General features: G+C 39.1%; 1 protein-coding gene across 8 annotated transcripts in view; it reads left to right on the forward strand.

The window, feature by feature from the left end:
* AP1S2 (adaptor related protein complex 1 sigma 2 subunit) overlaps nt 1–12,853 on the forward strand; it is a 31,846-nt gene extending 18,993 nt beyond the window's left edge. For 2 of the 8 annotated variants that reach the window (XM_017728473.1, XM_008629263.2), the window contains one exon: nt 10,895–12,853. Coding sequence is in view for 4 of the 8 variants with exons in the window: in XM_008629263.2 (XP_008627485.1) it covers nt 10,895–10,942 (48 nt within the window). In the remaining 4 variants the exon portion in view is untranslated. Of the gene's footprint in view, nt 1–7,126; nt 8,576–10,016; nt 10,026–10,894 lie in introns of those variants that run through there. The other 6 variants (XR_001860066.1, XM_017728477.1, XM_017728475.1 and 3 more) reach the window with 6 other exon arrangements.
* Nucleotides 12,854–14,705: the final 1,852 nt, after the last annotated feature.

The raw sequence follows: 14,705 nt of genomic DNA on the forward strand, positions 1-14,705 counted from the left end.
TGGTGTGGGTGGGGAAGAGGGGCCCAGCCAATAACCTGCTTAGATATTAGACCTGAAGAATTAGGGCAGCCAACAACATTTGTTGAAAACAATTTCCTGTATGAGCTTGGACATACTCTGAAACAGCTGTGAGAAAAACCTACGTGCTCAAGCTTGATACTTCCTACATTTTTTCCCCAATTTTATTGCTTTTTCTATGCTCTTCATGATAACAAGTTCATGTACAAAGAGTGTGATTCTCATGGTGAGGTTAGAGTTTAAACTGTGCCTGTAAAACTTTCCTTGCAATTAGAACTTTAAAAAGCTACCTATATTGTTTGGGACCTATGCTACAAACAGAGCTGTTACTTAGGAGTCCTAATCTTTTGTTTGTTTGTTTGTTTGGGTCTCAGATGGCTACAAAGACCACTTCTGGCACATACAAGCTCAGGCTTAGAGAATTCTGTGTAACTCCAATTTACTTGTCTACAGTATGTCCCTGGGTGAATTCTGTGTATGGGCATAGTTTCAGTTGAAGAAATGTGCTTTGTCCCCGTTAAACAGTGACGTTATCTGATGCCCATGGAATGCTACTTCTTGGTCTGTACTGTTCCCTGGAAGGAGTGAAGTATTCTAGTTGCTGTGTTCAGACCTTAATTTACAAGGTTATTGTGGTTCCTCAGAATATGGAGAAAGGGAGATGGCATCTGCTGGGCTGAGTGGAGAGGGACAAATAGATGGTTGCACATAGTAAGAGATGGGGAATAGTTTGCCTGCAGTAAGGAGCTGCAGCTTGTATATAGGAGTGAAGATCATCTGTGTTAAAGAAAGATCTCCTGAGGTAAAGGAGGTTGCCTTTGGGCAAGGGGAGGAGTTTGACTCATAGCTTTGGTGCTTGGATTAACTTGGTATTTAACTAATAGGTTATACAACTTCAAATTACTTTAATCCTTGTTACTCTACGAGGCATAACCAAGCCCAGAATGAGTAGAATTTGTTTTTTTGGATGGCTGTTTTAGAGAGAGTTTCTTGTAAACTAGGGTGTTGAGTACTACATGTTCCATGTGGCAATTGTAATAAGCCACGTATTCAGAAGTAGTCAGTTCCGTAGAGAATGTGGTGAAATTTATGGTAAGACTTGTGTAATAGTGGAAAACCAGGTGAAATCTTTATATTGTACATTCAAATTGTACTGTGTAGAAATTCTGCTTTTTACTGAGAGCATTTTACAGTGGTAAAGTCATGATCTTGAGTCAGGACACAGTTTGCTCATCACCCAAATGCATGGTGACAGTGACTCCTGTAGAGAAAGCTGAATCCATTCCCACTGCCACCTTTGTGTTGTGTTGATCCACTTGCCCTGTGGTTCTGGGGCTCCTAGATTGTTAGCTAAAACTTGAGCTCATGCAGGGGAGCATGAGGGAAGTGCCAGGAGGAAGAAAGTGGCATTGAAAAGGGAAGTAAAAAGCAGCTGCTTTTGGCAAGCCAGGACTTTTGCTAAAGCTGATAGTGCAGCTTAAATTACATGCTATTTTTAAAAAATCACAGTATCTAAGTGTTTTAAAAAGCCAGTGTTCCACACACCTTGTCCTGGCTGACTGTCTGCTGTGAACCCCCAAGTCAGCATGCATAGGTAGGTTCTAATTTGCTTGTCATATGCTGCACCCCTGCTGTTGGCCTGAGTCATAGGAGTGTAGCAAGGAGCTTTTCAGCAGCAGTATTGACTTTTGGAGTTTTCAGCTGTCCTTTTTCTACCTCTTTCCTGTGTGCCAGAAAAACTATTTTTATGATCATTCTAGAACTGGATTTCAGATCCATTTAAACTGATCCAATTTAAATTTCTCATTTCTAAAAACATAAAGTCAGCAGCTTTTTTTTTCCATGTTTATAACTTGTGCCTGCAAACATTTGTCCAAACAGTTGTAAGAACGCAAAGTGCTGCAGGACCAGGAAGGAAGGGGGATGCTTAAATGCCATTGCCATGGAAGCTGAATAATATTGGATGTGACATGGCTTGTTGCAGCAGCATATTCTGGTCATCCTTTCAAAGATAACAGCCCTGCAGTTTAGGAAATGCTTCCTTTAGCAAAGGAGAATAAGCAATGCAAACCTGTATCTGCAGTGCTGGAAGAAAACATTAATGAATCCTTATGTGCATAGTTTGGCAGTTTGCCAAACATACAGATGCTGTTGGCTTATCTGCTCGAGAACTCAGTGATTTTTAATAATTTTGGCTCTAGCTTCACAATACAAAGTACTCAGCTGTAATACGTGCTTAAAGCATTTGTGTTTTGGTGATGGAGCCTCTGATGGATTCTTAGAACCATCCTTACTGCTAAAGGCTGGGCTGTCGATTGTTCCTGGCTCGCTGCATAGCAACTGATTGGTACATGAGAAGCAGAGCCTCCCAGAGCGATTATCACCTCTGAGCCGGCAGATCAGAGTAGCAGCTAAGAGGCAGGAAGCAGCTACTATTATCCGGTTATAGCACACAAAGCTTCAGCTGATCTTTCTACTTCTGCTTTTGGGAGAGAGGCAGGCAGGCTGCTGCTGACCTTCTGTCATACCCCTCTGCTCTGGCCTTGTTGAGGTGATGTTTTAGAGCCGAAGTCTGCATGTGCTAGGACGTTTTGCTAAATAACATTTGCAGGACAACTTGCTGTTTCATACTCCAGTTGAGAATTGTGTTGACCGATTTGCATCCATCTTGAAGATTGTTTGTTTTCTCTGTATACGAAGCTGCAGACAAGATCTTGACTAGGAGTTAGCATTGATGAAGCAGTGTTCTTTTTATTTGCTTGTGGTTTTTTTGGTTTTTTGTTCTTTTTTTTTGTAAGAGCATCATAGTTAATACTTGTCTTTGAAGATGTTCAAGACCTCATAAGCATTTCTAGGTTCTGTGAGAAAACACTTTGCTCTTCTTTGAAAGTACAAATAGAATTTCACAACAAAAATGCCTTAGTGGGAAATTTCAAGGCCAGGCTGGATGGGCCCTGAGCAACCTGTCCTGTTGGAAGGTGTCTCTGCCCATGGCACAAGTGTTGGAACTAAATGATCTCAAAGATCCCTTCCAACCCAAACCCTTCTATCTAATAGAAGTTTCTGAACAGTTAGCTAACCAAAGATTGGGAAACAGTTACTCTCCTGTTTTGAAATCCTTGAAAAGGCAAGTGAACAGCAGCAATGTCCTAAAGCAGCCGTTCATTAGAAATATTTCCTAATAACGATTCAGAAGTAGAGTGTAAAAGTAATTGCTTCTGAAGCATTGCTTAGGAAGTGCTTGTTAAATGTTAATCTCTTCCTACTGCAAAAACTTCATGTTTCTAAATGGAAACCCTCATCCTCCGCTCTTGATTTCCCCATAGCCTGCTTCTTCCCAAACTTCTGTACACTCCATGGTCCCACATCTTGTCTGTTGTTTGAGCTAGGCTTTTGTTAGATGCTGACTGAGGAAAAAAGCCAACTCTTTATCAAAAGGTGGCAGCTGTAATTTTTGTCTGCAGTTTAACATGCCTTGCCTTCATAGGCTTTGTGCTGGTTTTGATGGGAAAGAAGTTAAAACAATAACCTAAGCAAACTTCCCCTGAAAAAAAAGTCGTGCCAAGAATTCACGAAGTCTATGTCACTGCCATGAGATGTCATCAGTAACACGGCAGCCCTACAACACACTGAACTTGAGACAGTTTGGTGTAGACACAAATAATTTCTCTATCTTCCCTGAGGAAATAACACACTTCTCTTGTCCACTACAGGCATAAAATACCTCAAATTGCAGCAAGAAAATAATTCAAGGTAGATGTTAGGCAAATTTTGCAGTGGAGATGATAATGTAGCATTTAAGTAGATTGCCTGGAGCACAATAAAAAGGCATTACTGGATGCCTTTAATAGATGAAATAACTCTCAGGAAAGTTACAGGTATGCTATTTGGGGGACTGGATTAAATGAAGTCCCTTCTAATTTTATTTTGGTTATGATTTTTAATTAGTTTGGGTCATGACTGAGTTGGCTGAGAAGATGTCATTTGGGTTGGACTGCCTAAATAGTTCTGTTTACTCAGATCAACTGTACCATTTTTCTGATTTAAAATATCTCCAGTGACTCAGGCTGACAATTTCAGAGTATTATTAGCTTTTAAAAATGAGTTGTAAACACAGATGCCGTTTTGAAAAAGATTAATTCTAGTAACTTTAAAATATTGCAATTCCACAGTGTGCAGCTTGTGTTGTAGAGCTGTTACTTTTCTGGCAATACTAGGATCTAAGACCTATGTGTTAAAGTCAGATAACCAGTTTACATCCAAATTTTTCAGTGATGATTTTTCAGAGGTGGTATTTCATGTTAGTTTGCCATTATATTGTGCTGTAAGGATATCACTGCCTCCTCCTAGCTTCTAGATCAACTAATTTATAAACTCATTAGATCTAGATTGTTATCTTAGACAACATCTGAGCCTGTGAGCATGTCCTTGAGGTCTGCACATTCCCACCAAAGGAAGGCAAGGTAGTGTAGATATTGATGTGGAATTTGACAACTGTTCCTTCCCCATATTGTATTTTCTGGTATTTAGACTAGCAGGCCAACTGCTCTGGAGATAGTGTAGTGGGGAACACAAAAAAAAAAGTCAATCATAGTTGAACCTTGTTCACCGCAGTTCTGTGATGGCAAACAATTTGTCAAAACTTCATTTTCCTTTTGGTTGTTTGTAAGGCTGCCCACAGTGCCAGGCCCTGTGTGGGACGGTCCCGGATGTCCTTGGTGAGGTACAGAGGCCTCACTGAACTCCACTGTTTTCCTTACATTGCTGTGTTATCACTTTGTATCTCCATTACTGTTGTCTTCCATTGAATCCTTTAGTTTCACCTCTACAAGGTCAGTTCATTGCTAGTCTAGTTGTGGTAGTGTTTACCACACTAGTGGTTTAGTTCTGCAAACTAAAAAGCCACCAGGAGTGAAATAACCACTTTCTTCCTATTGTTACCTGACCAATCTATCTTGCTTTATCAGTAAACAGTAAGTTTCTTTGAAGATGAGGCACTAATCCCACAGCAGTAATTTGAGTCAATCATCTTATTTTGTGTACCGTGATTTTAACATCAAAGATAGTGAATTCCTCAAGTTGTAAATCATTAAAAGTACAAGCCAGGGTAAGGAATACCCCAGGACTGTGTAAGTGTGGAAAATACTGAAAAGGTAATAAGTGGATAAACATGAAATGAACGTGAACACTTCATGGCCTTATTTGTTCATGTGTACAGTTATGTAAAATGGGACATGGTCAGTGTTTCCAGGCAAAAGAGGGTGCTAAAGATTGTGTACACACATAATCCTTGAATATAACAACAGTGGGTTGTAATTGGCCGCATAAGACTGCCAGAAAATGAACGGCTCTCGCTCTTCCTTCTGTCTGTCCAGAGATCTAATGTAAAATCAGGGAGAAATCTGTTGCAAGATTTGACAGGCATTTCAGTGAAGACACCAACGCCAAATGTTGGCTCCACATTTCCAGTGGTGAACACTGGAAGACATGAGTTTTTTTCAAGGAAGAGGGGAATTACGTGTATGCAAATATTTCCCAGATAAAAATTGGCATTTTAGATTATTCCAGTATGCCTGTTTTTCAGTTGTCTTCATGAACAGTCCACCAGTGTAAGTAAAGCAGGAGTTTTCCGCAGGGACCTCCCTGGGAATATTTGTCTGTGGAGGCTCCAGGAATTTTAAAGGTAGTACTTTATTCTTTTTAGTCAAGACTCCTACTCCCTAATAACATACACTCTCATCATGCAATGCCTTTCCAGTTAGGAATATGCCTCAGCATTTTGTTTTTAATGTAGACTGACGCTTTTTACTTAAGCCATGCAAGAGGTGTTAAGTGTTAAAATTCACATTTGTAATTCTTTATTATATACCAGATTCTTTTGAATTCTAAAGTTATAGCATGCATCATAAAACTTACTTGCAACTGTTAAAGAGTTGTATAGGTGCTATTATTTTGTGAACTACTGGATTTGTAGTTAGCTTGGTCAGAATAATTTAAACTACTGTGACATGATCTTCAGATTACTGATATTGAAAAACAGTGTAAAAACTGTAGAACTTCTAGGACATTTTTGTTGTGCTTTTTTTGTAATTCGAGAATAGAAATTAAAAACACGCGAGCTTGGACATGTGAATAAACTGAGATGGCGCCGAGGAGACAGTTTTAGAAGTCCATGGGAACTCTCTCAGTTCTGTTCTAAAACTTCTGTCATTCTGGGAAGTGGGATACTAAAATAGATTGAAGATTGTAATTGGTACAGGATCAAAGACGGAAACTGACATGCAGAGAGTAGATTTTGTGTGCTTTCATCCCAGGAAAAGTTTAATGGGCATATATGGGGCTGATGCTCCAAAACTGCTGTTACTCCATTAAAAATGTCATCTGTCTTCAGGGCACTGATTTTGATAAGAAAATTGAGTGTTGCTTTCTTTCTAGCTCATCTTTCAGCAAATTGAATACTGACATTCATGCCAATCATGCAAGAGTGTATTGAGTTCAGCAGCATAATCCAAAAGCAAAGAAAACTTTGAGAGGTGTATCAGATGCCTCCCTTTTTCTAAACAGACCCTCTTTCTACAAAATGTAATTTTTGTCACCAGTAATGCCACTGCTGTAGTACCCTGGTGCAGTGCTGCTCACAGCCGTGTTCTGGAGGCCTGGTACCTCTAAATGTGTGTTTTATTGGAGCAGATGTGGTGGGTGATGTCAGGTGCCACTTAGCCCTGTGCCTGTCTCTGACAGAAGCCAACAGTCAATGCTTGATGCAGAGACAAGTAATAGATAGGGTGGTCCATCTCCGGAACAGTATCTCTGCTTGAAACATTTTTTGGCTAAGAAGAAACTCTGAGCTTATGCAATCAAGTATTTATGATGTGAAGTTGTTTTGTGTGGTGTTGGACACAGCATGCAAGTATGGGGGGGTAAAATGATGATTCTCCCCACTACCCTCACCCCCTGGAAATCTAGAGTAGTCAAAAATACAATATTGTATTTCTGTATCCAATGTCCTTTTAATGTCAGAGATACAATAGTGAGATAATATTTTTGTTTTCTTGCGTATCTGTCCACCTTTCTATTATGTATAAGAATATGTACATTTCTTTTGTAGCCACGTCATGAATACTTTAATGTACCAGTGTACTAAATGGCTTCATTCATCATGCATGCAGAATTTCAGAGGAGATAGACCTGTGACTTACTCATGACAGAACATTATCATCAGCTTGCTGAATCCAGTCATCTTGAATCTAATAGAATGCCACAACCATTCTCTGCTGTTGTACTTTCCTCTTCCCCCTGTTTTACAGTGTTGTCTCTTCACGTCTCATTTCAACAAAACTTGTGCTTGTTGGCATATGGTTTAACTTCTTTATTGTGTGTAAGCTTGAAGTCTTATGCTTAAAAGTTCTGTAGCATTTTCTGAGCTAAACATCTATATACTGCAACACCTATAGTGTAACATTACTCAACCCATGTTTATCTTTTAAATAGGTTGTTGTAGTATTTAAACATACACTTAAAGTCTGTAGGTGAAGTTAAAAGACTTACAGAGAAAGTAGTGAAGGAGTAGTATCATGTGAAATGTGTATACACACAAGTATTAAATGATGTTGAGTGAAATTCTGTGTAGACCATGCATCTTAATTAAAGGTGCAAATACCACTGTCCCTTTCTGAAGACTGGCACAATAGTGTGACTGACCTTAGAAAAAGGAGGGAGGCAGAATTGATTAGGTCAAAGAGAATGATGGGTAAATCTGAAATGAAAACATTTGTATTTAGATGTTCAGAACACTCTCGTGAGTAGTTTAACAGTTGCTGCCACTGAAAGCGAGAACAGGATCATTGCTTTACAAATGAATAATAGAATCATTAAGGTTGGAAAAGACCTCTAAGCTTATTGAGTCCAACCATTAATGGTTAGGGTTGGAAAGATCTAAGTCCATTAACAGTATACTTGCAATATGCCTTCTTAAATTGGCATTTCCAGTTCTAAGTGCAGGCTGCCTTGTGTATTGGAATACTGCCACGAGGGTGAGTGGATTCAGTTGAAAAGTGGGCAGAGTGAGAGGGCATGTAATGCATCCTGTTTGTAACCTAAAACCAATACTGATTTTGAAAACTGTTTCCATGAATTATTATCAAGGAGGTGATTATAAAATGAACCACAAAAAAACTATTTCCATGTACTATATGTGGTAATGCACTACCTTCCAAATGTTAAACTGACATAAAAGTGGGAGATTTAGCGGATTAGACAAAAGATTTGGATTGGATTTGCAGCATTCTGAAATCTTAGAAAATAAGATCATAGGAGTGGTTTTCCATTTCCAAGTTTGCCTTTTTTTCCTGTGAGCCATTAACAATGTGTTTGGATGTCTGGTTAATGCTGCTTTAGCCTGCATTATTTCATGCCTGTTGGCTTAAAATGCTGTGCATTGAGCTGTAATGAGATGCTGTTTTTCTTGTTATCTGTATACAGCTGCTTGCTTCTAAATGACTAGGTAATGAATTAGCTTTTCTGGCATGTTTGAAATAAAGTATTGCATGCACTTCTGTCTCATGTGAATGACTTTTTTCCTCATCTGTGTTCTGATATTTCAAATTTGTGTTGTTTGCCTTGGGTGATTCTGAGCTGCAGGTAGTATATAACACCGCAGAATGTTTTACATAAGAATTACATAAAATGTTTGACACTTACTAAAACAAATAATGTGAATAAAACATAATAAAATTCATTCTATTTGTTTCTTAAAAGTAGTAATTGGTGAAGTTATTCCTCTAGCAAAAGACTTAGCCTTAGGTGTTCCTTGAGATTATATTGTTGATGAGCACATAAGAAGGAACATCTGCCTCAAGGTTACTGCTTTAGTAGTAAAAAAATTAAAATATGTCTGAGTTGTATGAGTGATGTATCTGTGGACAAGTAGCTAATGTCCTTGAAATAGGTTGCTTTTAATAGTTAGCCAACGACCTTTATGTACTTGAAGAAATTTAGTGTTTAAGTATATGCCTGCTGAAAATCATCTAAGACTTTGAATTGGCAGTGAAGACAGGAATACTAAACTGCTCTAAAGACAGTGGCAGCACTGCTCTGTATTTCTTCATAGCTATAAAGAACTTTGTTTTCAGGTAACTTTGTAAATATCCTGTTTCGCTCCTGAGTAACTCTTAAGTGTCCACTGCTGTCTAATCAACTTAAAATTGAAAAGGGAATTTATTTCAAATATTTTGAAGAGCCTTAAATGCTTGAGAAGTTGTATTCTTTTAGAATGCTCTTGAGTTCTGGTGCCATAGTTAGTTAACAGTGTAGGATTTCTTGAGTAAAATGCCTTACCTTGGTGGATAGGGGAGGTGTGTCTCTTCTAAAATGAATGCAACAAAGTAATCTGGGAATATAATACAAAAAGTTATATTAAAAATGCTACATAGCCATTTCTTCAGTCAGTGCCTCCTTTTGGGGATTTGGTAAAATACACATGTAAATCTTTAATCCTGCCATCCTGTCTGGCTTTGTCAAGGTCAGTGCAGTTCTAAGAATATTTAAATATTGCATCAGTGAGGGGAAAAAAGCCAAGCCAACACTACATCTTTAATATACCAAGTATCTTGTTTTCCGATTTAACTTGCTTTTTTGTTGTAATTTCTTATTTGCTGCTGGATTTTAGAAGTCATCTCAAAATGCTGAGAGGTGGCCTGTTCCAAGCTCTGACTTCTAAATGAAGTTGCCTTAAAGTATCATAGCTTGTTCCTTCACTGCTGAATCACCATATACATGAGCTGAATGACGATCGTAAACTTGAAAATTTTATGCCACATAATCAAGGTTGATAGAGACAGTGTTCTGATGTTATTTGCAAGGTTTGAGGTGTTTAATTTTGTATTTTACCAACATTATTTTTCTAATAAATATTTGCAAAGCAGTTGAAAAATAATTAGTTGACTGCCTTAACTGTTATCTGCCTTTTTTTTTCTGCTGCATGACATGTCTTGTTTTAGGATGCTAAAGTAAGTTTATTTATACTCTTGATATTAAAGCTTTTGTTTTGATATGGACACAGTATCCCCTTTTATTTAGTAGGGCATTGTTAATAGTTATGGTAAAGGTCAGCCTAATGTTTCCAGTTTAAACTATTTCTTTTCAGATGCTATGGAAGTAATGAATACAAAACTGATGGTAATTCTTTGGAATTTGGTACTAAACAACTTCCTCTGAATCTAAGGAAAGCTTTCTAAGATTAGAATTAACCTAAAACTTTATGCCTGGTGTGGAATAATAAAATTCCTGTTCTAAAAAACTCCTCCTGCTCTGAAAAGGGATCAATTTGACACCAGGCATACCAAGGTACCTTGACCTGGTTTGATGAATTAAGCATGTGATCACTGTAAAAAAAAAAAAAAAAAAAAAAAAAAAAAAAAGAAAAAAAAGACTTTTTATAAAGATCTGAAGGGATACTGTATCTTAGTTGCATCAGTAGTTTGATTCACCCATTTATTCGTTCTTCCCTAACAGATTTTTGAGACCCTTGAAAAATTCACTGACTCCATTGCAAGACCCTTCCCCAGTCCCTCCCCAGTTCCTATCTCTGTTAACTCGGTTGTGATTTGTTCCCTGCTGGTACATCTGAATTGTTTTATTTTTATTACGCTTAAGGGCAATAAAATCTACCAGCTATTCCTGTGAACCATGACAATCTATTTAACAGCTCTGTGAAAAGTGCAGCTAATACCATGTTTGCAAACTGCAGTACTTCCATGTTTTCGTGTCTTTTCAGCTTGCTTTTTCAATTCAGCATCTTCCATACTAACTCGTGTGCGGTGCCGCTCAATACAAACACAGTGTTCATTTACTGCTATCTCACATTTTCCCTCCGTAGGAAGCAGAGACCCCACGTAGTGTACTTGAAGAAATTGGATTGACATAAATCTTCTCTTCAGCTGATACCATCTCAGTGTTTCATACTGTAAATGTTCACTGCCTTCATTGTAATGTTTAGCTAATGGTGTAAGATGCTGTTTGTCAGTATTACTGTTTTGCTAAGCTGCTTCATTCAGGCCTACAAGAAGAATACTTTTTTTTGAAAAGGGAACAAGAAACCTAAGTTCAGAATTTATAAGTGAAAGGGAATTAGATTTAAATTGACTCAGTGTTTCCCTTCACTGCATTTATAGGAAAATTGCATTTGACTTCGGTAAGTCTACTGTTTTTTATAAGTAAACTTGACTTCAGGAAATAAATGTATTACTATGACATAAGCATAGTCTATCTAAATGAAAAGAAACTACATGGACAACTCCAAATATGAAACATTACAGTGTAGAAATTGTTCATGCAACCAAAGAATTTGTTCATCTACATTTTAGTCACCACTTGTGATTATTCTGCTTATTTCAGTTGTAGCATAAGGATTGGAAATACCTGTTTACTACTGAATTTGTCATTATACCAAAGAATCCTGCCAGGATCTGCATATCAAACTGGTAAAAACTGTTAAGGTGATAACTGCTTTTTAAAGAAAACTGATCAACTCACTAGACGTGAAGGTGTATTTTAGTGTAGCTACCTTCAGCAAAACTGTGCAAGTTACTATACTCAAAAGGGAATGCATGTAGGGGAAAAGGAAAACCAACCCAGACTGAATAAGGAGACTGTTTTTAGGTCTGATATTAGCTTGCTTAGACTATGAACACAGGAAAGGATGTCAGCTTTCTAACTGAATAGAGAGAGGCATAATGAAAATTGAATACTTTCAGAGATGAGAAAGAAGAAGATTTACAGAAGGAACCTTTTATTATTTTCTTTCAAAGTCTACCAATTAATTTGTATGCATTGGTGTTTTATAGTTATGCTTTATTGGGTGTATAGGTACCTTTAGGACACATCAAGTGTCAAAGTCATTTAACTGCTTTTCTTGATCAACACGTTAGATATGTGCCACATTCCCTACAAAACTCCTGCGTGATGTACAGTTGAACCAGCTAATTTGCAGTGAGAGCTCTTAAACATTAGATTTGCATAGTATATTCACTACAAATCATGTAAATTGATATCCAATATATTTTGACACTTCTGAGCAGACTTTCAGTAATTACAAACTAAGCCTGTTTCACTTGTGGAAATATGATCCATATGTGGTGTTGAGGAGACAGTGGGAGTCTAGGCCTGGGAGTAGCCAAGTTCTGTTGCCTGTCCCCATGGAGGGGTTGCCGTCCCTGCCCTCCCGTCCCAGATCCCTCCCTCTAGGAGTTTTGGCTTGTTCACCTGAGTTAGTGCCATGTTTTCACCAAGTTTAGCACTGGCAGTGGTCACTGGCACTTCTGTGGCCAGCTGGAGAGCCAATTCAGTAGCACCCAGCCAAAGGAAGAGTGCGGTGTTGCCACTTCTAAGACCCCTGATCCAGATGCAGCATCAGTACTTGTGCCAGCAGAACGGCCAGCCAGGGCCAGGCTCTGTGTGCCACTCCTGTGGCAGTGCCAGGGCCGTACCTGTGAACTCAAGCCATTGGAACTTGTCCAGGGATGCCCACTGCGGGATTTGCACACAGATGCCAGATGACCAGAGACCATTTTTGTCCCAGGGCATTTCCCCAGTGCACAGCGGGCAGGGATAGGTGAGGGTAGAGGGGTAGCAAAAGGACCCTGTGTGTGAGATTAAAGTGGTAAAATGGATTTAAGTCAAACCAGAAGCAATTTTATATGTATTAAACACGTTTTTAAAGTTTACACTGTCACTTGTATGTGCTTGGCTGGATTAAGCTTCGTTGTGATTGTGACAAACTGTTTGACCTCTGTCTGTCACATTGGTTTAGTTGTAATAAATGTCCATTTTTACACCATTGCTGTGTTTATATGTAATTAGTGCCTGTATTTGCAGAGGAAAGAAGAGGCCACTCAGTGCTGGCTTAAAAAAAGGGTATTTTATTACAGTGCTTAACCTGTTCTTGAGCACTTCATTAAAAAATGTTGAGAATACTGTGTCCAAGTTTAGTTATTTACATCCATTTAAATTGTAGAGAAAGCAATAAATTAGCAAGTTTTTGGAAAGCTTGCCACATTAAACATGAAATCTATTTAAGTGGATGTTAAATTGATGGGGTAGTACCACTTCATTTGAAAATTAAACCACATGTTGGGAGAGATTTCTGGATAATACAGACTGAATATTCAGTTATTTTCATAGAATTCTGAGCAAGTCAATACAACGTTTACAATCCTGGTCTCAACCAAAAATATGTCAGATGAATCTGTTCTCCACCTTTCTAAAAGAACTGAACTGCTGCTTGATGTTATCAGCAAAAGCATGGGGAAAAATTACCATCTTTGGGCATTTCTGAAATTAATTTGAAATGAAATTCTGGTTTTTGAATTTCTGGTCTTGTGGGGAAGGGTTTGGTGGGGGGAGGGGAGCTAAATAATAAGTGAGAACTTCTGGATTGTTCAGGCAAGTTGATTGTTGTCTTGAGTGTCTTCAACTTCACTGACTTAAGTCTTCAACTCAAAGCGGCCTTCCTAAACATCTGCTGTTCCTTTTGGGGTAAGGCCACAATGATGGTCACCCTGTGGCTGCCTCTGTCAAGTTCCCACGTACCATGGGTTATGGTTGTCCAGCTTGCTTTGCAGTCTGTCCCATGGCTCGACAAAGTATTCCCTGTCCGTGTCACATCAGTTTTGGTTTTCAGCCATAGATACTGAATTCACCTGATACATCAGTGCTGAGCAGGAGTATATGTGGAATAATTGGGGTTTATTTTAATTGCAAGCTTACAGTGAAAGCAAAATGAGCTGCACTCTTTGGATGATGTAAGAAAGTAAATGAAGCTTTTAGGTTATTAACTACCATAGACGTCCATGTTTCATGTTTTGTAAGAAGTGCTGATCTAGGACAGGAAGCAATAGCATCTTTTAGCAGGCTCTTGCATGTCTTTAGAAAAAACCAAGTTATTTAGTGCACAGGAATGTCACTGGTAAACCTGAGGGCAGTTTCCGATAGACTGAACGTGCTAATACAAAACCGGATGCAAAACAGCCATGCTGCCATCACAGGGCATAAAACTGGGAGAGGAGTCACTTGGGATGCATTTTGGACAATGTACCCCGTAGATAAGGGCTAGGGCAGAGAGGGAAGGCCTTGTTGGGTGTCCCTAAGAAATGCCTTGCATTCAACACACAGACATGTGCCACCCCTCCTCCACCCCTGGTGGGGGTTGGCTACTCTGGACAGGCAGACAGGGAATGAAATCCCACAGAAGTGGCCACCAGCTATAGTTGGAGGGAAGGCACTCTGCTGCAAGGGGGCAAGCCCAGTTCCCTGATGCCTTAATTCTGCTGAGCAGCAGCAGTGCCCATGCCTACAGGGGTTCCCACTGCACTGCCACTATTCCCCTTGTGCTGCCGAACAAGGTAGTGTTGCTGCCTGGCTGGGCAGTTCCTCCTCCACTGAAGGGCAGGAGCAGCACCTTCTCCCCACCGTGACTGAAATGGGGCATCTGGCAGGCTCTGGCACTGCCACCCTGAACCTCTGTGTAAATGCCAGAATTACTCCAAAGCACCTTTGTGATCCCTGCAGAATTCACAACTGAAAAAAAGTATTTTGAAAGCTGCTGCTTTTAAGTAGTCATTTAAGTCAAAACAAAACTTGGCCCCTATTAATTCACTTTACAAGGTCCTTTTCTGTGACTATGTGGAATA

The sequence above is a fragment of the Corvus brachyrhynchos genome, unplaced genomic scaffold, assembly GCF_000691975.1.
Source record: "Corvus brachyrhynchos isolate BGI_N302 unplaced genomic scaffold, ASM69197v1 scaffold11, whole genome shotgun sequence".
NCBI lineage: Eukaryota > Metazoa > Chordata > Aves > Passeriformes > Corvidae > Corvus > Corvus brachyrhynchos.